At 42.7% G+C, this 23,604-nt stretch overlaps 2 protein-coding genes and 1 long non-coding RNA gene across 48 annotated transcripts in view; 2 read left to right on the top strand and 1 right to left on the bottom strand.

Moving 5' to 3' along the window:
* Positions 1–23,604, bottom strand: part of Shal (Potassium voltage-gated channel protein Shal) — a 261,664-nt gene that overhangs the window by 67,194 nt on the left and 170,866 nt on the right. The window lies entirely within an intron of this gene.
* Positions 2,682–9,987, top strand: LOC111248215 (uncharacterized). Of its 2 annotated transcripts, none has more exons than XR_015323493.1 (4): positions 2,682–3,169; positions 4,196–7,785; positions 8,187–8,761; positions 9,711–9,987. It is a non-coding gene; the product is annotated as an uncharacterized LOC111248215 (long non-coding RNA). The 2 variants fall into 2 exon arrangements; XR_002672474.2 differs by having other exon boundaries at positions 2,683–3,169; positions 8,187–8,466.
* LOC111248212 (uncharacterized) overlaps positions 14,319–23,604 on the top strand; it is a 193,868-nt gene continuing 184,582 nt past the window's right edge. For 11 of the 37 annotated variants that reach the window (XR_015323456.1, XR_015323458.1, XR_015323455.1 and 8 more), the window contains exon 1: positions 14,322–15,322. Coding sequence is in view for 7 of the 37 variants with exons in the window: in XM_086983280.1 (XP_086839406.1) it covers positions 15,230–15,322 (93 nt within the window). In the remaining 30 variants the exon portion in view is untranslated. Of the gene's footprint in view, positions 15,323–23,604 lie in introns of all 37 variants that reach the window. The other 26 variants (XR_015323477.1, XR_015323471.1, XR_015323465.1 and 23 more) reach the window with 17 other exon arrangements.

Raw genomic sequence — 23,604 nt, 5'->3', positions numbered from 1 at the left:
ATAGTATGTCCCTATTTTCTGCTTATATTTCAGGTGTCCCGCCTGAGTGCGCGCCGGTGCGGGCTAAAGCGTAAAGTGTCGTTTTAAAGTTTCTCCCAAATCATAGAGCTTATACCACGTTATATTGCTAGGCAATACAATGTAGAAGTAAAGCTTTTCGGTGTGTTTGCCCACTTTCTATACTTTAAATTTTATATCCGGTGTTACGATTAGGCTTTTTATCAGACGGCTGATTTCCAGCATCAATCGAAGTGTGCTTATACTCTGCTTTGAGCTTGAACCACGGCATGTTTCTATCGTCAGCAGACAACTGCCACACACGCTGCCATTACGCGTTCCATCACAAGACCAAGGCCTTCCGCTTGCGGGCAAGAGAGTGTCGGAGCAAACGCGTAGTAAAGGCTGTTACAGTCTCTATGTGTGCTGGTGCAGCAATGCCGACCTTCTTCAAATTCAAGGGCATTAAAGTTGCCATTTGTCCTTACCCCCACGCATTATTGGGCCTAGGACAGTGGAAGCACATCATAGCAAAGACATCTATGAACCTACCTCATGCCACTGTCCTATGATACAACCCCACCCAGGCGGCACATGCACCGGAAGATATGCGTTACGCTGGAATATACATATGATACACGCGTTTGATCAAAAAGTTAGGTCGACAGTGCGATCTCATAATAAACGAAATGAACGTTAGCAAATACCTTGTAGAAGTAGTTCAACTAGAAGGCAAAGAATGTCCTTCACATAACCGTGACGAGGATTCCAAGAAGGGACGCGCTCTTCCATCTTGAATCGCTAGCAAAGGCATCCCGTTTACCGCACATTGCAAGTAACCTGATGAAAGCATCTAAATCGCTTCGATTTGTTTGTCCCTGCAAAACCTCCCGGTATATGGTATGTACTAATGGTATGTAGTATGCAATATTATGTATGTCAATGATGACAGGTGACAGGAACATGATTTTGGCGGTGCAATTTACTAGCGCTGAATACCATACGTCAGGTCAGGATAGGATACGATCCAAGTGGGACGGCTTGTAAAGATCCAGTAAGATTCGCGATAAAACCGATTGCAATAGATATTAGTGTCGCATGAATGACAAGATGCCTGTCTCGGCGCTAGGAAACGCTCAGGGACTAAAAGCAAATTGCCGTAGGAAGCGCTTTAGGTCCGCTCAGGGAGGGGCACGGAAAGCGCTCATTTGCATCCATGATTACAGAACTTGGTACTTTTTTTCTTGCTCATAGGGAATCTTTTTTCTTATCGTTCTTCTTCGATCTCTTGTCTGGCATAGGCGTGGCGATGGCGACATCGCGGAGGGGTTGCTTTGTTAGCGAACCTTATGTTGAACGAACTCAAGCTGTGATCAAACGCACAATCGAGTTTGAAGAGGGATAATTGTAATAACGCGGGTAGGTGCCTTTTTGAACGTCGTTAGAGAAGCGAACTTCCTCGATAGAAAGAGGACAGAAAAGAAGGAAAAAACTAGAGGTACAAACTAAATGGGCAGGTTGCATATGAACGACAGATGAAAGGAAAGCTATCAAACGAACGGTTTCTTTGCGGTGGGGCTGCGCCGATGGGAAACTGCTAGTCATACAACGACCACATCAGGACGATCGTCCTTATTACGACCCCACCATCTCTATGGCTGCAATCTTCTATCCTGAGAATTCGTCACTAAGAAGCCCTCCGAGCGTATCGAGCTGGGAGTACTTACAAATACCCCGCCGCAGAACGTAAATGGCATACACCCGCAACCGTCGCCGATTGCTGCGTCGCTAATTGCCTGCTTTATACATGATACAAATTAGACCGATGTGATTACATTTAAATTGAGATGGCGTTCAACAGTATCAGCAGTTAGAGTCAGCTTCAGCAGAAATATGCAGAATTAATTTTCATTAGGGACAAGCGGTTCCGTATACGTTTATAGCTCATGGATAACTAACAATCATTATGATGTCGCGCAGCTAACTTCTGTTAAACATAACAGAACTGCTTGCTCCTTAATAGTCATTTTCCAAGGTAAACGAGACATCACAAAAGTGTCAGCGTCACAAAACATACATGCAGTCCTGAGCAGCAGCTTACGCACACCTCTCTGGGTGCGTTGCCATAGTAACCATAATTAACATGCACACCACTATGCACGTTCAAATTTCAGCAATGGCAAAAATTACTGCCAAATATCAAGAATAAAGAAAATAAGCAATGAAAGATAAAGAAGACATTTAGGAAGATGCGGTATTATTATTTAAGTTAGCAGGTAACTGTGTGCCCGCCGTGTCGTTTCATAGGTGTGTTGAATGAACCCTAGGCAAGTCCGGCAAGGACAAGTCCCCGCTGCATATAGCTAAAAACACGTGATTCCGAGGACTCTTTTATAAAAAACGAAAAAGCACTTGTGATGCATCAGCTGGTCTTAGTGTGTGTGTGATAAGACTCCAGTTCCAGCTAGCAGTGCAAGAACAACAGTAGAAAATGGTTCGACAAGTACGGATAGTTATTGGCATCCAGTTAGATATATCACCAGTGACCTTTCTGCTTTTATTCTTTAATAATTCTTTAAATAGTGCCAAACGAAAGAGGGCGCGCCAGAGAAAGAGGCACAACAAGCGTCATCTGTTCTGTAATCCACCTTTCGTGGTCGATACTATCCTATAATACTATTGGTAACTGTGTGACCGTAAACAAAGATAGCGCATGGCATCGCGTATGCTGAGTGTGTCGAATACGCCGAGGGCAGAGCTTTGCTTGGCTTTATACTGACTAGCTCGTTCGTGCTGGTTGTTACACGTAAAGTCGTCGGGTAATTCCATTTGCGCCCTCGGGCGATCGTTCCTGTCGAGCAAATTGTATGATTTACCACTTCTGTGCAAACCTCTATAGCGTCTGTCTTGTAATAAAAGCGTTCGACTTCGTTGTTGATATTGTCGACGATCTCAACGTCGCCGCCTCTTGGAGCCCGGGTGATATAAATAGTGAACATAAAATATAATGCCAGGATATCTGCTAAGAAGGTCTGGAAGAAATAAGCTTGGCGCAGGCGTTAGACAGAGTCTAGGAGCCGACGAAACAGAGAGCACGAACACGCCTCAGTTGGGACTAAGCGACAAAACCCAGACACCCAGCGACTCGTGAATGTCAACAGGCCGTGTACTGGTCAGTATAATTGGTGTTTTACTTCGTTAGAGTTGACTGTTGCTTTATGAATCTTTAGATATATGCATGTACGCACGTGTTTGTTGGACCGCGCTAATGGTTCTATTAGCCGCATGTGTTTTTTGCTTGCGGGTTTATCACTACGAGCTGAAAAGCAAACTCACAGAGAAAAATATAGCGTCAGATATTTCATCCTGTTTAGCGAGATTCGCTCTTGAGCTAAATGTACGTTGTCCTGATCGGTACTGTTGCTTCCTTCGTTAAACCTATTCGTAAACATAGATTTCCGAACGGTCGCTCCTTCTGCAACCTAGCTGATCGCCGATATCGGATTACGTGTAGTGCAACAACGACAACTACATCTTTTCTAGTGTGATTATTAATCGTAGTCACTACCCGGCGACCTTGACATGATTCCAAGCTCGAAACTTCTCTCCACCGACGCTTTTCGGCAACCACCGGTCAATCTGTCGCTTGACGCTGTTGGTGACATCAGCCAAACGAAGGTTAGAGCCACCAATCCCGCCTTGTGTTTCATCGCGGAGCGACGTTACTGCTAATCATTGCCGTAGGCCAAGAGGCAGTCAGCGACGCCGACACACGCACGCGGACATCGAATAGGATATTTAGGCACAAGGTGAAACAGGACCACTGTACAACAAGACAAAGACAGCCAGACGGAATCCAAATGTCGCTATCTTAAAACCATTCGTTATTTACGGAGAGAAAGTGAATAAAAAAGAGCACGATCTGGTGAGAATGAAACACTGTCGAGAGCCTGTACAGATAATGACGCACGACGCGACGGCATGGTGATGGTCCGGGTGGCGGATTGCCTTTCGAGCATATGGATGCTCCCTTTCTTAGGTCTCTATAATTTCTGCTTGTTTAATTCCCATATAGACAAACGTGACGCAACATATGAATTGACGCATATATATGCGACCACATAGATAGATTTCCTGATGTACGCTTCCTTTCAATTATATATTTGTCCCTATCTCTTGTTCTGTGCTGTTCCGCCAGGTAAACCCTAATGGCCTGTGGATAAACGACCCGATAATACGATAGGGAAGAAGGCGGTTAGACGCGGTAAGGCGCAGCTTCACTAAGCTGAAGTCTTTTTTTTGCTTTGCTTTATAAACATTTTTGCAGAATATTTATCATCAGGTTTCATTTGTTCTTGCTTTCCTAAAGAGGCTCTTAACGTTAGCATCAATAATGCACTCGGCCGTCTCTTTCAGTTGCCTAATTTCCGATGGCAAAAGCAATAGTCTACTAAGTGATCAGCCAGTTTTCCTCGGTAAACAGGATCGTGTAGATGCAGCACATGGGCTTTTAGAGGTTGTTCTAGCTGATGTGCGTGTTGACAAAATGTGTGGAATTCGTAACTAGAAAAGCATACGACAATATGTAGATGCCAGCTTCAAACCCTGAGGGGTAGCGTACCTCTCGAGGGTTTTCAGCTGCATCTTGCTAGAAGAAAGCTTAAATTCAGAATTTGTTCTACTTATTCCAGCTACGGTACAGATCCCGCAGCAGGTTTTACGAAGGTGGAGGCTGGCCATTTATATTTGAAGAGCATTACAGATGCCATCAGAGTGGCGACTTGATCTGATGTAAGATCTGATAGCAGCTCAAAACTCACCCTATTATTATTATTATTACTATCATTAAAAATGTAAATAAATATTCATAGTAATGCATTTCAGTATCCTTGGAGAACAAGAACAGGGATCGGCCAAACATTTAAACTGTAAAGGAACGTTTGGGAGTCAAAATTATTCAATTACGAACACGATACCTTTAATTGGCTGCTGAAGATAGTCTTCGTGGAACTGAAACTGTTACTAACGAGCATCAGTAGTATAGTTTCTATTAAACTATCAACTGACTCTAAAGAAGATAAATTTTCGATAAGACATCGTTGTATAATAGCATTTGTATTGTCGTATACCTATAGGATTAGTCTGATCGACTCGTAAAGGAAGGATCATGGCATCGTTCGCAAGAACTCCGGGTCGCAAGTTAGAACACCCGTACGTCATTGAAGTAATCAGAGTAACTAATGCCATTATCATTAGTAGTAGAATCTATCAGAGGTTTGAGTGTTTTCCAGTTTAAGTTCCGTTAAGGGTTAGGTCGGAGCAAAACGGAGTCACGAGTCAATGGGTGAGTTATACAGAAATGGCTTTATAATACTCTGTTTCGCTAAGCGGTTATTTAGGCGGCATCTCCATAGATATGTGCAACCAATCAAACACCAAGCTAATACATTACATAAACTAGTAAGTAAATTATAATTTCAACTAGTACTTCCATGTCAAGTACATTGATCAAGGGGATCTGCAGAGCTGAAACGTGAGCCATTACGATGTCTTCATATGGACAGCTCTTCTGCCCTATTGGATGAAGCCACCTTCACACGTTTTGTTTGCAAGTGCTACCCTTTCACACTTGTTGGAATCGTGTTCGGTGAGTGTTTTGGTATCGCAAGCGCGTTTGCCTCTTTATTGCAAGCAATAAGAGCCATAAAGATGGCTTTCAGCTTCAATTCCTCGCCCAGAAAGCAGACGAATACAGTCAGTTGTCTAATGTAATCAATGAAACCGTTATAATTCGCTTCATTAGGAAACATCGATCTCGTATTGTCAGATTCAATCGCAGCATAACAACCGATTTATCTCAGTTTATAGATTCAATTCTTGCATAGAGTTTTAGCCAAGGTTTCAAACATCATGAAAGCTTTACGATAATCTAAAACCGATACCGACAACAAATCAGTGAATGTAGAAATGGCAGTAGCTCTTCTATAAGGGTGTGAGAAATAGTTCTTGGGTTCATAGCATTGCATATAAACTTTAAGTGGTAGAAGAACAAACCGTCAATTTCGCCAAAACCGACAGATATTTAATAACCAGACTATGCAGAGCTAAGCAGCTAAGTCTACCAGTATAATTCGTGATTGTTCTCAAAAATACGTATGTCCTTATAATCATCGCAAAATATTATTATGATATTTGCTTAAACTAGAAATAGTAATTTGGTTCAAGTTACTAGCCCCAACAGCAAAACGATAATGGCCATTTAAACAGATAAAAATATTAACAATAATAATGGTATTATTATTATTATTTACCTCCAGCTCTCCTTTGTGGCGCTCCGATATTGTGTCTTTGCGTGCAATATCAATTTCCCCAAAACTTAAATCCGTTTACTTTGAACTTATTCGAGGACTCGAATCATACGCTTGAACTCGATCTTGACAACCGAAGTGCACTGTCTTGGCCCGTACCAACTGAACTACTTTTGGTTCCTGGGCAGGAATTCTAACAAGTGGTCTTCGCGTCCTTTTATTGGAACTGAATTAATACCACTAAACAAGTTCTGCAGAAATTAATGATATTCTGATTATGCCAGATCTGGGCTATACAGCGGCTATACATTAAACATTTCCGTTCAAGCTCTCAGAATTTTCTTTTGAATAGCTAGAAATAAGATCGTCTAACGTTGTCGTGGAAGACGACGCCTTTTTCGTTTACTAGTTCTGGTCGATTTTTCTTTCAAGGACTTGTTGTATTATTAGGTCATAACAGTAGAGGTTTGAACCAATCATTTTGCTATACCGCAGCAAGATATAAGGCACGATTCCTTTCCCATCTTACCAACCGCATGGCGTCACCTTCCTCGGCGTCAGTTTGGGCTCTTTGTGGAACATAGTATTTTTATTTTCTTTGTTATCCCCATAATATGATTATTGTATCGTTCGTTTTTTGTTGTCAGCCGTAAGCAAGGACTCATTTTGTCGGCGTTTTTGCCAATGGAAAGACAATCGAGTAAATTTGTGCGGCACCCAGTTATAAATTTCAATAAAATTATAAATTTATTAATAAAGAATTAGCCTTGTTTGAATGGTACTGAGCTGTTTAATGATAGACGTAGATGCATTTTTAAGCGCATGCATAGAATTTGTGACTTTACTGTCATAATACGGGGAATTTTCGCAAACATTCTACTTATTTCCCAAGTGGTCTCTTTTTAGTCTAAATAAATGGATTCCAACGACTTTAGAGTCATGCACCTCAATGCAACTAGGGGCATTCAGGTCTCAATACCTTCAAACGACATCAATGTCGATTTAATGGGATTCATATTATCCAGTATAGATGTGATGTAGAAAAACAGCCCATACATTTTCGAGTCGCATATATATATATATATATGTGTATGTGGTAACGGCATTCGTTTTCGCGGAGTATGGTGCACGTTTATAGAGCAACGTGCCCGTACCTAATTTTTGTTATGGAGTACGTATATACGAGTATACGTGCACGTAAGAGACAGCCATCCGAGACTAAGCGTAATAGGCGGCAAGTATGCGCTCGTCGAAACGTGTAATCTCATTGAACATGAAAACATGTCCTCGTGATAGCATGGTGGGTAACATATTCTCCTGCTAATATTAGGGATACGTTATGGTGCAGGTTCGTTTCGTTTCGAGGTGGGAATCAGCTGTGTGGTAGGACGCATAATGGCGATATGGGACGTAAAACATAAAGAGTTTTTTTAAAAATATGTCCATACGAGAGAGAACGCCTAGTGTGGTGTGTGCTTGAGTAAGTGAACGCATTTTTAGAAAATTGCATAACCCATTTATATTTTTTTTCTTGTTCCTTGCGTACACGTCTGCTCTGTGAGGGCCCTAGCCATTACCCTCGCCTACATGAAATTCTTCCGCTTTAGCTAACGCTTATTCTTTGATTACCTAGATTTGCTTTTCGCATGAGCCGTATGTGCTATATATGCATCGACAGTTGAGTAGATGTTTTTCATCTTTTTTTTTTTTATTGAATAAATTTACAGAGTGAATGCTTCAACCAGAAGAAGTCTCTTAATTAATGTATGCGTGTCTGTACTTGAGTATTCCTCTGACGGCCACTGGCGCTGGGCATATAACGAAGGTTCGAAACCGCACATGCACATTGATAGCCTATCTTGCTCACTGATTGTTTTCTAGCTACTTCATTCCGTCCGAACTCCTGATCCATTCTATCCGATTCATAGTCATGACGTAAAGGGGCAATGCGGCAACTGCCCGAAGAAGCATGGTGCCTTTCTGTACGGAAGTATTTGTCAAGCTGAGTCCCCAGCAGGCAGGTGTTACGAAAATACCAATCGTACAAACGACACGACTACACTGTAACTGCGAGAAAAACAAACAGCGAAAGCAAGCAATCGACAAGAACAAAAGCCTGCTGGAGAACAAGATCTTTCCCGAGATTTTTCTTTCCATACTGGTACACCGTATCGTTCCTTCCCCGTACTGTCACTATGACGCTATTTCTGCTACTCTTGACCCTTTCAACGGCGTACTTAGTCTAGCAGGCGCCTAATAGACATTTGTCTCTTTCATCTATCCCTTACTCAAAAAAAGAGAAATCTGCAAAAAGGTCAAAAAGCCTCATCGTTTACACAATGGCTATGAAATTGGTTTAGGTTCCCGTTTCTGTCCATCGACCATCATTTTCTGAGTGTGCAGTTGTATGAGGTCTTTTTTCTTGTGCATTTGCTAGCAGTCACTGGCATCAATGGGTAAGTCTCATGTTTTCTATTTCCTTTATTAGTTTTTAAACTATATCTCCTCACATATCTGCATATACATGCACCCTCTATACTAGCTGCACAAAAAAAGAAGTCACGGGTGCACTTGTGCATCTCATTATTACCCATCATTTGGGTTTGCTGGCTATTATACTATTCAATTTTTGACTACAAATTTTCTACTGCTTAGATCTTCAGCAAACTTTATTTTATGATAGTCGCGCCACGAGCTGACAGATAGGGTATCATGATTGACGTAAACGTAATAGGAGGGAAAAGCACCAGCGGAGTTCATTATTGGGATCATAGAGCCTTCAGAGGCATTGGTTTTAATAGGAACGACGGTCTTTATTTAGCTTTGAAAAAATTGTGCTTTTTCTGCGCCTGTACGTTTAGTCTGTTTAAGTCGTCTCTATTGAGTTTTTATATTGCCTAATGCTACCTGCCAATGTGATCACGGGCTTTAGGTATAGTTCTTACACGTATAGTGCGATACCTAATACTGGGCATGTACGGACAAAATCTATGGGAATGTTGATGGTTTCTTTCTTCTAAAGCTAGCACGGGTTAGTGCCAACAGGCTGTAATACTGTTACCTGTAGTTGATGATAACGATTGTAATAGAACTGACAGCAGTTAAAATAGTGATAGTAATATAAAGACTACCCCAACCTTGAGCTGAAAATAGATAGAGTTGCATGTTGCACGGGTTCAGTATCTTTGTTCTTTCTGTCTGCTGTACTATTTTATCTCTCTGGTATGTTTTTAGGGTTTAATTCGACCAGCTAAACTCGCCTGCTGCCTTTTCCTCTCCTTCCTAAACATATCTGAATCGAGTCTCTTTTCTGGCTGACTAGTTCCTACTTCGAGTGGCGGTTGTCTGGGTTATTTGGTTACAAAGTTGCACTGCGTTCCTTTTCTCTTCACCGTTTTCTTCTAGGTGACACGCAGTTATAAGAAGCCAGCCGTCGTTCAAAGGCCCTAAATCCTGTCAGACAAAAAAGACTCTGACAGGACCTTCAACAGGACAGTTTATAAATGTTTAAGTGACATTGATCGCTAACAACGGTACTACCACTCCTTGCCCCCTTTTTACCAATCGCCATACAGATTCATTGTGTCGACACTGATGAAGGAAATTGAAAAGGAAAATGATGCTGTGGGAACATGCAAAGATCGAAATAAAAGATGGGCAGTTTTGAAAATGCTGCGAAGTACCCCTCTGCTTGTTTTTTTCTTCTTAATGGCGACTCCATGTAAAAGCTACAAAGCACACATAGTATTGGGCAAAGGACGTCACGTAAGCAGATAGGGATAAAATATAAAGTTGGAAGAACTGGCGCTAGGTGTATCAGTTAGGGGAGTAAAGATAAAAAAAAATGAAACCTTTAGTGGTAAGGGATATTAAGCGAAGAAACAGCGGTGACTTTACATAGCCGGAAGAATTTGCTACAGCACGATCTTACAGACGGGTTTGTTGAATCCCACAAGAGTCACGTTTAGACAGAAACAGAACTCATAAGTTAATTGTAAAGAGGTTTTCTTTCTAAACATAGACACGTTTAGCAAAGATCTGTTCCTATTGAAAGATTCTGAGGATTTCAAATTAAGCTAATTCACAATATCCTAACATGTACGTCTCCGGAGGCCAGAACGTCTATAATATATATATATATATATAGCTTTTAACCACATTCCAAGGGGTACAGGTGCAATATTTAAATAATCAGAACATATTACACGCAAAATTAATGTCCAATCTCCTGCCCATCTTATACTAATACTTTGTCTCCATGTTGTGTTCTATCTAATGCCCACATTACAAGCTAATGAAGCCGGTAACCGAACATAACGAAGGACTGAATGCATGACGCTTTGATACGGACGAGTTGTAGCGACGAATGGAGAGAGCAGGTTAATGCGTCCGTGTCTTTCTGTAATACCCTACATCCACGTTATGGAACCATGACATCATAGCTAAAAACGGCTTAATTTTGCTTCGATAAAAAAACGTCGGAAAAAACAACCAGATAAATATTTTGGGAACAACTAGCGATCCAGCAGAAAAAAACGGGTATTGCCAAACTTTTTCTTCGGATGCATGAGAAGAACACTAACGAAAGTGACGATGGGAATGCAGAAAAGAGGAATTTCGTTTTGATTATGAGAACGTGAACCAGCCAAGGTGGTACCTTCGTATGAAAAGTGGCAAATGAGGTCCATAGCATCTCAGCTGCTGCTACTGTTACTGATGGAAGATGAAAAGAGAAAGATGAACGCAGTGTTTAGTCTGGTATTGATGGCAGCAGCACTGACTAAAATGACAAAGGAAAACGACCAAGGCGCAGTTATGCCCCTTCCCCCGTTTCTCCCTTTCTAAACCTCTCGCTCGCAACAGTTCGTTGTTTTCCGGGCCGTCGAAGCACCTAAAAGCCGCTTCAGGCTGTCGCTTAGCCTTCGACTGGCACCTTAAAACGACAAGAACGGTAGCAGAAGCGGCAGCAACGACGACTATGGTGACGAGGCGCTTGTTGGCCCATTTAGGCCGATAGCTCCATTGCCGGCGGCACAGCGGCTATCGGGGTTGCTCCTAGCAGAGCATTCCTTGGAGCGATCTGAGCTCGAAGTCGCTGTTTTCTCACGAAAAAAAGTCGCAAGAAGAACAGAGGAAATGGAAAAAGGAAGAACACCCAAATACCTAAAAGCAAGCGACCATGTGATGCAGGAAGAGCGAGGAAGGAGACCGTAGGGATTTTCCAAACTTCTCTTCTTTTTTGGCTCGAGCCGGTGTACGCGTCCCTCTAAAGACGTCGGTCGGTCGGTCAGCCGGTCGACTCGCCCTCCCGCCGCTTTTCGAAGGTGTAAGAAACTGGTAGCAAAAGCAAAGAGGAGGAAGAGGAACGGACGATGAATAAGCATAAAAAGAGATGTAAGAAAAAGGACGAAGGTAGAATAAAGAAGAAAGATGAGCAGCTTCTGTCCTGCTTTTCTGGGCTTTGTTCTGCTGCTACCGCTGCTTTTCTATCGCGCATCGTCGTACCCACTCCGCCGCCTGCAACGAAAATGGCAATGACGGCCGGGGAAGCCGAGACAGCCAAAGCTATGCAAAGTACGGTTATACAGCTGGGTGAAAGCTGGTATGACGGCGTGCATGAGATCGCAGCTTCGATCTTAGCCGGATTTGTATGCTGGACGAGCGATATGCACAGCATGCTGCGATCGTATGCAACTGGATTTCAATCGGGGACCATAATGTTCAACAATACATAACGTCACGGCTGTCAAACATTCTAAGTGACGGTGCCTTGGCTGCTGTCATGGGTGATGCCCAGCCCTCATGCTTGCCCGAAAGAGCCTTAAGAAGCTCTCCGCAGCGGTGCAGTGCCTTCGTAGCTGTCAACTCTGCCCTACCATTATCCCAGAGCATTTTAGAATATCACCAAAATGTCCATGAAAGCTGCCAGGGGGCGCCGAAAGCAAGAGCAAGCAGGAAATCGCAATCGAACAGGAAGTGACTGGCTGAACGATGAACGGGCCCAATGGCGCCGCAAGAGGATGCCGCTTCTCTCGAGTGGCTTGTATCTATCTGTTATTCTTTGCTTCGGGCGTGTTAGCTTGCCCTGTTTAGCTTTGTCTCTTCCTCGTTGCAGCGTGGACAAATAATGTATGTGGGACAAAATACCCAGTCAGTCAAATACACAAACGCATACGGCTACACTATACGCTCGGCACACTATGCATTGAAATTGGCGATCACCAAAGCGGTTTGGTCGTGTTGCCGCTCGACACCTTGAACGCGAATATTGCCTGAGTAAGACGTTAACTTTGACCATATTGTTGTTACCATATATAGCATACAATATCAATATAGCGCTATAGACACTTGACATGTTTACATAGTCAGACGTACACACAACGCAGCTATATATGTAACGTGCGCACGGGTAGAATGCGTATACTCTCCATAATGATCGGATACAATATTTGAAGTCTGACTGATGTAGTAATAGATTTAACCTAATAGTAAACCAAATAGGCAGTTTTAAATTGCGTCTGTGTGCTATCGAACTTGCTTCATATATTCTGGAACGGAGTTAATCTATTTTTCCATAAAAACAAATTGTCTGTCTTCTTATAGGTGTTTAGCAATTTTTAACCGGCACGATCGCCTTCCAATATCTAAGTTAGAATGCAAACGTATATGATAATAGCCTTACTAGACCAGTTTGCCTTAATTTTCCATAATTAACTCTTATGTATATTCGTACGCTTATTAGTATAGTTTCTTATGTAGTCGGATCAAGGTAGAGGTGTGGTCGAACGCCGATGAAGTATCGACTGGCCACATGTCACAGATGCTTCTACGAATGTTCGATTCTGCTCCATAATGCTACCATTGTAGCTGCTATCGCTATGTCGAGGTAAAATATTGTGTTTCTTGTTAGTTACCCATCGGCCATGCGACTAGAAGAGGAATTGGACAACAGGTGATGCTTTAGCAAAGTCCCTTATACGTCAACGTTATATGTGTTATTCCGCGCATCAATGAAGGCCCACATTGTACGCTCTAGCGAAACCTACCACGGCCCAATGTTCCATTACCGTTCCTACAGCTAGCACTCTTTCACCATTGCCGAAACACTGAGACCCACGTGGTGAAGTGGAGCCACTGTTAAAAGATTTAACGATATTTAGTCTTTTTCGTGAGAAACACGCTTGCCAAGTTTGATTCTCTCGTTTTTGTCGACCCGGTTTTATGTGAGCCCAATTAAAGGCGTCGTGCAGCATTTTTATTCACTTGTTATAGTATATGCCAGGGATCGTACCATCGTCTGATTTCATCGCTCATTTCCTACTTCGAGATGTATTTCTTGCATTTTTTCCACGTTAACATCAAATCATTGTATGTTTTTCCGTTCTTACCATCGTTGTCGTAGTCCATGGTGTGTGGTTTGCAATATTACGTTCTCTCTTGTTCAGCGTTTCATCACCGTTTTTAACAGATTGACTGGATTTGCTTACAACTGCGTGTTAGGACATGCGATTCATGGGTATCGACGCATACAATGGGATATCATGTTGTTCTCTTTCCCTCTCTCACGTTCCTTTTTGCCCTTTCATAGTTCATAAAGCCGGCGATCCGCTAGGCACACGAAACGAGCCTCGTCTAACGGGGGGGCTTTGTCGCTCGTAGAGTAAATGGTGCGCTTCAAGGCTAACAGTTAAGGGCAATATCTGAAAAAGGGTATTAAAGATCATAGTCTTACGCTAGGCCATAACTTGCGATGGCAAATAATACAGTGGCTTTGTGACACCGCGTTTTTTTGCACTTGCCGCCAGCTCACGAACGGTTTTACTCATACCCTAAAAAGCAAAGGATCACCAAAAGATCACGTTATCAAGCTCGATCACTTTTGTCCTTTTTCTTGTTTTCCACTTAGTATTTCCCTTTTCATCCCACATTCCACACCTTTCCGTCCCGTTGTCCGTCTTTTATCTATTACATTCCTCTACTCGATACATTCCAGACGCTTTCTACTCCTTAAGCTGAGTTCGCCTTCCCCAAAGACTTTTTCGCCAAAACAGACCGCATTATCGCACATACGTGGCCGTATAGCGCTATATATATATATATATATATACATATGTATATATAGTTGCTGCTGCCGCCGTCGCCGATTGACGAATGACTGTAGATACTTGTGGGCCTTTCACGGTTGCCGGCGGAGATTCAGTCCAGCCTTGTCTTTTTTATTTCGTTTTCTACCCTATCACAAAGGCACACTTTCTCTATCTTTCCTAGCACCAGCATCATTTAACGATAACCGTTGTTGAGTCCATGTCTCATTATTTCTCTTGCCACTAGAATGTACAACTATACTGCTTCTAACATTGTTAGTGTGCCTTCGAGAAGCGCCATTTAATAACCAGCAACCTTTGAATCACTTCACTTGTAGCGTCCGGTATTACTGCCACTTCTGACAAAGGCTGAAGACAACTGTGTTATCTTTATCCCTCTTTGCGTCCGTTCCGTGCGCATTAGTTTCCCATACACCTATTGTACACTATTCAGCTTTGCGCACGCACAGCTTTCATTTGTGAGTGTGTTCCACTGCCTTAAAGGTCTTTGTTCGCACAGTGAAGGCAAGAGGTGCGGACCTTATACAACCGTCGCGATTTGTTCTGATGCCAGTACTTTTCCTTCTTTTTCTTTTGACGAATAAATAAATACTCGTGTCATAGAATCGTTGGCGTCGAGCACCGTTTTTCATCATGACGATGTTTGAGCATCATACTCGACTATCACCTACAGCTTCTGGTGCGCCGCGGTAATGGCAAGTGCAGTGGAGCGAAGGCCCGGGGACTTTTCCTTACTTTAACCGCAAACCTGTGCGCTCTGAGTGAAATGGTAGGTTGTGCTTCGTGCAATAACGGAAGCGGCAAGGCCATCCTACACTCATGGTAGTAACCATCCACCCTACTTCCGCTCACCTTTCGGAGGCTTTTATATTTGACAAGAAAAGAAATGGAATCTTCATGGAAGTCGAGAAGGTGAGCATTTCAGCAGCTCATGCATGAAGCAAAGGTTAACAATAAGCAGCAGGCACGTCTGCGCTGACTTTGACACTTCCCTGGGCTTTAGCAAAAGCATCTGTTTACCAAAATAGCCACCATTCCTCTGGACTGCTCATATAGATTTAGTAAGGCTCTCGTTATTCAGTCTGCCTGTTAGCGCTTAGCAGCATTATGTTATCATATACGCACGTGTGCATACGCACGCACCGCTCACTCGTATCTGTGCATCGATATCCTAAGATTATGTTGATCGTTAAAGTATCGGACAAAAGCGAAAAAAGTATGCGTTTCTTGTATGTAAACTGCGGGTCCGTTCCTCAAGCCAAACAGGTTTAGACATTCGTTTTTAAATCATGCCGAATAGGCCTGCACTAGCTGAGGTAATATATTAAAATTAAATAGAACTAACAAAACAATTCTTGGCCAAACTGAAATTTTTGTTATATTCGATAATTAACACACGAAAGTGATTTACTACTTTTATATTTTTTTGCTAATGTTTAATCAACAGCGATAGTTTATATTCGTACCTTATTTACTTTATTCTATGTTTCTCGATAATCATCTTCTCAATTTTGCCGGACGCAGCTTCGAAGCTAGAAAATAACTTACGGCAAACTTCGAAGGGGGCATAAAATACGAGCAGCCGAATTATCCCAAAGTAAACAGTCTGCTATCCTAAACTTGTAATATTTATAGAAACCAGTTATATTTTTGCAAGCCCGATACGATACGGCGCGTCGACTAACTGTTTCCCTTCAGGCGTTGATCATTCTGAGCCGTTTCTAACTGTAATCGAGTGAATATTCCATCCTGTCGCAAAAGGCCATACCAATAATGCTTGAGGGACCGTACAATGAGACGTACTCCGATTAGGTTCCAGCTCTGCTCTGCACTTTTATTACAAACATAAAGCGTCACAATGTTGAATTTTTCTGTTACTAGAAGACAACAGGTCGTGTCTTCAAACAGGCGAACATATTCTAGATAGGCCTCGCTTCACCAGGCGCTGTAATATTTGTGAGTATACAGAGTCATCAGAATTCTCAGGCTTCTAAGACGGAGAAACTTTGGGAGTTCAACATAATGGAGGAAGACTAAATATTGAATATGTGAGTTCATCTGTTAGCGGGAAACCGTGTGTTTACGCTAATCGATGCCTATAACCTGCTATAGACTTGCAGATAAAAATTGAGATGAACTTCAATAGATTGAAGCGTTCAAGGTATTATCGCGAGAGAGAACTGGCGTGAACGCTAGTGGATAAGGTTTTCACTTAAATAATTTCATAGTTGTTTTAAATTACGTTTTTATACTGTAATATGTTACGCCCATGAATCCAGTTTAAACAATATTTATTATATGACCATTTGCTTAGTGAATAGCTTATGGGCAATGTGTTTTTATCCTACGTCTGTATAGAGCAGAACGTCTATCTGCGATGCTGGCAGCAGCAGTTAAGGGTTTTATGTTTTATGCAAAAGGACAGCTCCAACGACCTATAAATAACTATTAATGGTTGTCGATACCGCTTTTGCATTGGATATTTCCGTATACAGCATATTACATCCAAGGATCTGTGAAAGTTATTTCTCGAAGTTTTATGGATAGGTTACCAATGATCTCGACGGAGTCAATCGGATGGAATATTAGTTTTTTTTTTAATTTTAACCTTACAGCGGTTTTGATTACGTTCCATTATAATTTTCCTACAATTTTTCCGAATTCGCTACAACTTTCTCAATTTTTTTGGAATAATCAAAAAAGGCCCTGCGGGGGCAATCTTGGTGCATAACATGTTTTAGCGTGGCCCTGTTTAATCCTACTGCAAAATGGTTTATTCAGTTTTCAAGATGATAAAAAGGCTGAGGCCGCGCAAACGGTTCTATAGACGAGTAGCCAATGGCGTAAGTTATTGCAGCTTTTGTTATCTTTTTGCATCTTTCGAGCAGAATCATTGAGCAGGGTCACGGTAGAAGTGTTCTTTTCAGCTGTTTTTCAGCAGTTTTCCTGAAGGTGTCAATCCATCTGACGAGAAACCTTTAAACCCCAATACAAAAAAGTTTGGATCAACAGTGATTTGAGAATATGGTCACATTTGTCAGTTATTTTAGATTGCTCAAGATATTGGTCATGTCCATATATATAGACACTATGGTTCTGTCTAAAACCAACATCGGTGCAAAGATTTTCTTCTGCTACTGTCACATCGAACAAGTGTTCCCGAGTTGATCTTTGTTTGTAATGTGGGCACTGAAGAACCAGATTTGGTTTAGTATATTCGGCTTACCACTTCCATACGATTACTGCTATAGAGACAAGCAAAAAGCAGATTACCTTTTGTACGGCAATTATCAATACATAGAACGGAGTGTTTCGACGAACACTTCAACGCAGATAAAAAATTTCTTGAATAGCAGTACACGAGGCAGCTGCTTTTTCTGTCGAGGAAGAGGTTAAATATATAGTCGAATTTCTTCTTCAGGGGACCGTTCTATCTAAACTACGCTTTAAAACTGTAGGCTTTACTATTTGCAACTAGCTTCATGGATGGAGATTGTATCATTCACCTTAATATCTCAGATGACCTGCAGAGGAACAGCCTGGATCTACGCCGATGCCCGTTATAGGCTAGTATATTGTGGCCGCTGCTTGCGCTGTCCCTAAAAGTTCCCTACTAGTTATGTGAAGCACCTCGGTGTTAGTGAATCAACGACCTCAGAGAATAGAGCTGAAACACTCTTCACCAATATGCCAGCTCTTATTTCGCGGCATCGTACCGCATCAAGCGTTTAAGTAGACGCAGTCTGGAATATCTGTACAAGCTGTATTCCGCTAGTAGCAAGTGTTAGCGAAACTCTTTCCGCATGTAGGAATTCCTTCATTTTGGTGAATTTAGAATTCAACTTTCCTCTTCGTCAACGAGCGAACTCTCAAGACCGTGCTTAAGCTCTAGTAGCCTTCTTCTATTAGTTCCTTAACGGCAAGTACCACACTGGTCTCTGGCAGCCGGGCAGCGCTGGCCTAGAATCATCATATGATAGACGAGACCAACAGCTGCACGAGTAGCGGTAGCTGCTGCTGCTGCGTAGCCAAAGCTCACTTTATAAGTGCGCCCTTGCGGATTGTCAGAGGCAAACGTAACCGCAGGCGGTCTGGTAGCCGAGTCAACCGAGGCGACTAGGCTCGCATAAATTTACTTTGGCTTATCTAGTCGACTTAACTCAGATAGGCGCCAGTTCAATCGGGAGTTTCGTCCGTTTCCCGTAGTTTCCGTGGTAGTAAGAAAAACGTGCAATAAGAGACGACAGCGATATAGGAGTAGACGGCCGCTACGGCCACGAAAGTCAAGGTGACGCTAGATACGACCAATGAATCGTGTCCACCATCGAGAGCTAAAATATTCTCTGGGATTTAACGAAGAACAGCGTTGTAGTGGCTCACTAACAGCCGCGGAAACTAAGTAAGGGGTTCGAGGGAGGTTTCACGGGGATATTAGGGGACGGTACGGCGGTCGTCGCTGTGGTTTCTCCAGCTTCTGCAGCAGAGTGCTATTGGAGCAGTAGAAGGGATCTTTTACCGCAAGCAGTGGCAACAATGGTGTGCGTTCAGTTACTTATAGGTTCCAACAGCTAAAGTTAGGCCTACTGGTCCTATTTCTGAGAGACGAACCGAGGCAGGGAGCGGATGAACGGGCAGCAGACAGCGGCGGGCGCTGTCGTTGTCACTGGAGGCGAAGTAAAAGCGAGTATCTCGAGAAGAGAATCTTCCACCAAAGCTGTCTTTTACGCGGCAGCTCGTCACGTGGAAAATTGAGATGTGCTAGTTTTTCTAGCGTTGTTCCATCCACTCCCTCGAAACATAGAGACGCTGTCTTAGTCCAACTTATATTATCTCAATCTTGGCCGATCTTTCTAGGCTAGTAACTCACTCAAACAGACTCCTCATCAAACTATAAGCCGCCATCTGCCATGTGCCGTTTGCAATAACTCACTCAGCTATCCACCCTTGTTGGTAGCGAATTGTCGATATCCATTGCACACATGCGTATTAAATGTTAATATACGATTCGATGCTTCAAGGGTGAGATATCGATTTTCAGTGCAGATCGCCTTCTATTATATCTTGGCACCTTGCCACAGACGGCACTACTAAGGCCCACGAATTACTATAAGAGTTAACACATAGCTTCTGCAATTAGGCCTAAACCAAAAGCATTTCTAACATAGCCTTCCTTTGTTCCATATTTCTTATGATTACATATTACGAGTTTATCGATCCTAATTTCACGTTTTGTTGTTGTTACACTATCGATAAATAAGTTTTGCCATTGAGCTAACTAGGGACAAGATGGACGTCAAGTAAAATTGGGAAAAAGGATAAATACACGACTCAATTCTGAAAAAGTATATTTATCGTAAGTACCAACGATCCATGGGGGGAATGGGGGTCACCACTGTACTAGAAAAAGAATCGGATGTTATCCATGGAAATCCGCGTCAATGACCGTATTCTTGCATCATGATCCATCTATGACACCAGTGTTACACTATAAGATTTTCTAACCGCCTGCAGTCTATGTGACTATGATACGCGTGTTAGATGCTTAGCTCTGTCATATATGTGACGCTTGTAGTTAAACACAGCGTAGCTTGGATGACATGGGTATAATGATAATCCAGGCAGTTACAATTTACCTATAACGGGTACAATATGTCAGTAGGAGACGTACACGCATACACTTGCTATCTTCTTATTATAATTACATACCCTATCGTAATATGTATACTACGCATACACAATTATGTATGTTTATGGGCCTATCCGCCTACCTTCCTCTTACCAATTTCTCATACACCAGTTGAGAACCTGCCGGCAGTTGTTTTAGCCGTATTGCTCTAACCACGGCCACAACTAGTACCAACACATTGACACGTAGCACAGCGACCGTCACAAAACCTGCCTGGCTAACAACCCATTTTGCAGCTGTCTTTTTAGAGACGTTTAGCCCTTACCCCACCTTTCTACAGTCGCCGCTGCGAACGGTGGCTGTGAGCCCATCAGTCAATTGCGAGAACAGCGGAGGTAGCGGCGACTAAACCAGTACAACAAAATGGTTGTGTTGCGAAAATTGGCGTAGGGGTAAAAAACAAGCACTGCTATAACCTTGTCATCTTATGTGCAGCTGGCTTACTTGCTACTCCTGCTGCTTTCTCTGTTGCTGATTGGATTTTCCTTATATGCTGCTAAAGTGAAGTGAGAAAAGTGTCATATAAAGGTGGCAGCTTTACCCTATTCCTTTCCCCTTGAGTTTCGGCAAGTGGAATTCGGAGACAATGCCGGATACTATTTCTTCGTCTTTCGCTTTTACGCGCGAAATTTGAAGGCGAAGGCTAGCGTAGGTTAGTAATTTGTTTATAAACTCACGTACTCCCATCGTGTTCCATCTCTAACTAAGCGCCGCCAGTCCCCTGTAGCTGTCTCCAGCCCGCTACCAGCTACCGCTCCAGCATAGCTACTAGGAACGGTCGGCTAATTGGGATTTATGGTTAGCAAGAACAGCAGATGAAAAGCTTGAAACCACCACTAGCTCTAGTGATCTTGTTCGCACTACTTATTATTGGCACATTAGTAATACATTAGCATCGATGTCGGAGGGGGTCGGGGGTATATAGGGCCGGAAAGAGAAAAGAGAATCAAAGATTCAAATTCGCCAGCCAAGTTAATGCTATGGCTGTAGCTACTATTAGGGAAGAAGAACGGGTTTCTTTCCCTAAAGGAGGCTACAGGGAGAAGCTTTTGCTTAGTTGCCTGTCTGCTCCTTAAGGTCGACTTCGTAAGATTAGAAGCCAGACAGGCCACATTGCTCCAAGAGTCTAGGGATTCGTGCGGATTTAAAAGGGGCAGTCGTCGAGGCTCACATAAAAGGAACCGCTTGTATTGCCGTCTAAAGGTGCTCCTTTGGATACCCTTAGCTAACTGAAATCGCGTTATTACGCGGTGGCGGAGCACTTCGTTCCACCCAATCTGTCACACTCGTTGGCCGTAACCAGCTTAGCTAGAATCGACCAGCCAACGCCTAACGCCAATGTCTGAATTTTACTTAAAGAGCTCGTACCTATACGGCTTCTTAACACCTACTGACTCATCTTTCTACACTCGGAACCTTACACGCGTCGATCGATCAACTTACCGTATCCGTTCATTAGCTCATTTCAATCAAAACGTTAAACTGAGTTAGTCACCTTTCAATGGGCTAGACATCCGATGATCGTCGAAGGTTCGTCTAAGATAGAGGAAAAGATTTTTGCGTCTGATCGGACCTATTGCTTGCGTGATGATAACCTGCTACGGTCACTTTATCTTTATTCACAGGCCACATGAAAATAATAAAATCATTTTTTTCTCTTTTTTTCCTATTATTACTACTATCATTATTGCTTATATAGGTTTATGTCTTTCTCTTCAAATGAGAGTTATCAAACGATAGCAGTTACATGTTTGCAAGATACTGGGTTGTTTGATGCCCCATTGCTGTATAGTATGGTAATTTGGGTGACGATTTGGGCCGGATAGTCAAATAGTCATTTTTGAAATACTATATTGATTTAATTTGTTTTCGCCCTTTAGTATATGTAATAAATTGCTCCGATCTGTAAGGAGAATACGATGTAATAGTGAGGACTTTTCGTTGTTATGCTATTAATATTTAAATACATTATGCAATACAAATAATTAAAGTATCGCACTAAGAGACGACAATGCACGTAAATGCTAATGAGCACCGTTGTTCAAAACTTAATCACCTGCTCCAAATGTTTATTATCTGTGTAGTTCGAGAAGCAGGAATTTGATTTAATCGACCACACTAGGAGCACGCCTGGCTACTGTCTAGGGAGCTACTGGGTTAACAGAGAGCGCCGTTTGGTTCCATCGTATCCAGACATGGGGCGAGGTTAGAGGACATTGACGACTCGTTAGGACGTTAAAGCGCAATGGCTCATGCGTGTCAGATTAATTTTGCATTAATCGACCTTCGTCTTTCCGCTTCTACTTCGGTGTACGAAAGCGAGGGGAAGACATGCTTAGGCCACTAGAATAATTTTATCGGCTCTATCCAAGCAAAGACTACCTTTATTCTTTATCTAACCAAAATACGAGGTGCACCTGTGTGTTTGTGCAGGCGAAACAAGGGTACTTTACTGAGAACGGCACTCTCTTCCGTTTACTTTTACTTGTTTATTTCGTCCGTGTTCTTTCGCCTGCCGCTGGTGCCCCGAGATCGAATCAGACCCGCACATCTCTGTACTATAGAGCGTCGGCCATAAACGAGTAGTTGCTTTCTGCCCCAATGAAGCCTATTGAGACGTCGTTCATCGTTACAATGTCTTTTTTCTAGATCTTCGTCAGTCTGTTGCCAACTGACGGTGCTTCGTTTTCTACGTGGAAGTGGGACAGCAGTAGAGCTATGCAAGCGTGACCAACGCTACGCCAGCGCCCTTAACATACCTGATATCTAGTCTTACAGATCCTGTTAAAGTTGGGTATTATGGACAGGGAAGCCGTATCAACAGCAGCAGTAGTAGCAGCAGACGTAAAAACATCAGCAATAAGGAGTACGATTGTGTCTTTCGAACGCGAACAAATACTTATTGACAATACCCAAACTGGCTAGCCATTCAGCCGCAGCTTCTAGCTGCATTCAATGTAGCCTTGTCTTACTCTGATTATTAAGCAAGCTACGACGTTTCTTGGCTGTTTGCCACTAGTCGTCTGCTTGCCAGCTTGGCGACATCGCCACTTATGTGTTGATGCTTACTCTACAGAGCCGTTCTAATTGTGGATAGCGTATAAATGTGGCCTAAACTTTGCCAGGCGCTTGCTTCGACAGTCTAATACTGCCCATCCAGCTTAACGGGCGTTGTTTGCTACGGAACGCCACGAAAAAATCGTAAGGATAGCGCTATCAACAAACTGGTTGAGGACCTACTCGAGTAATAATTTTAGGTTGGCGTTAAGGCTAAGCACTGACGGAGCGGAAGAATGGACACGTGCTGTAAACCCAGTCCTGCTCATTCCAGCAAACAACGCCTCTTCATTAACCTTCCATCTGCTTAATTCATTTCTGTTAGGATTGGTGTCTTTGTACCCAGCTCTGAATGCTTTCTGAGCCGGTGGCGGTATGCCGCTTCGCAGCTGGCCAGTTAGTCAAAGCGCCGTCGTCAGTTTCAGTTTATTTTGCTATTGAGAAATCAAGG

The sequence above is a fragment of the Varroa destructor genome, unplaced genomic scaffold (assembly GCF_002443255.2).
Source record: "Varroa destructor unplaced genomic scaffold, Vdes_3.0 BEIS01000003.1, whole genome shotgun sequence".
NCBI lineage: Eukaryota > Metazoa > Arthropoda > Arachnida > Mesostigmata > Varroidae > Varroa > Varroa destructor.
This window is presented reverse-complemented; position numbering and strand designations above follow the sequence as displayed.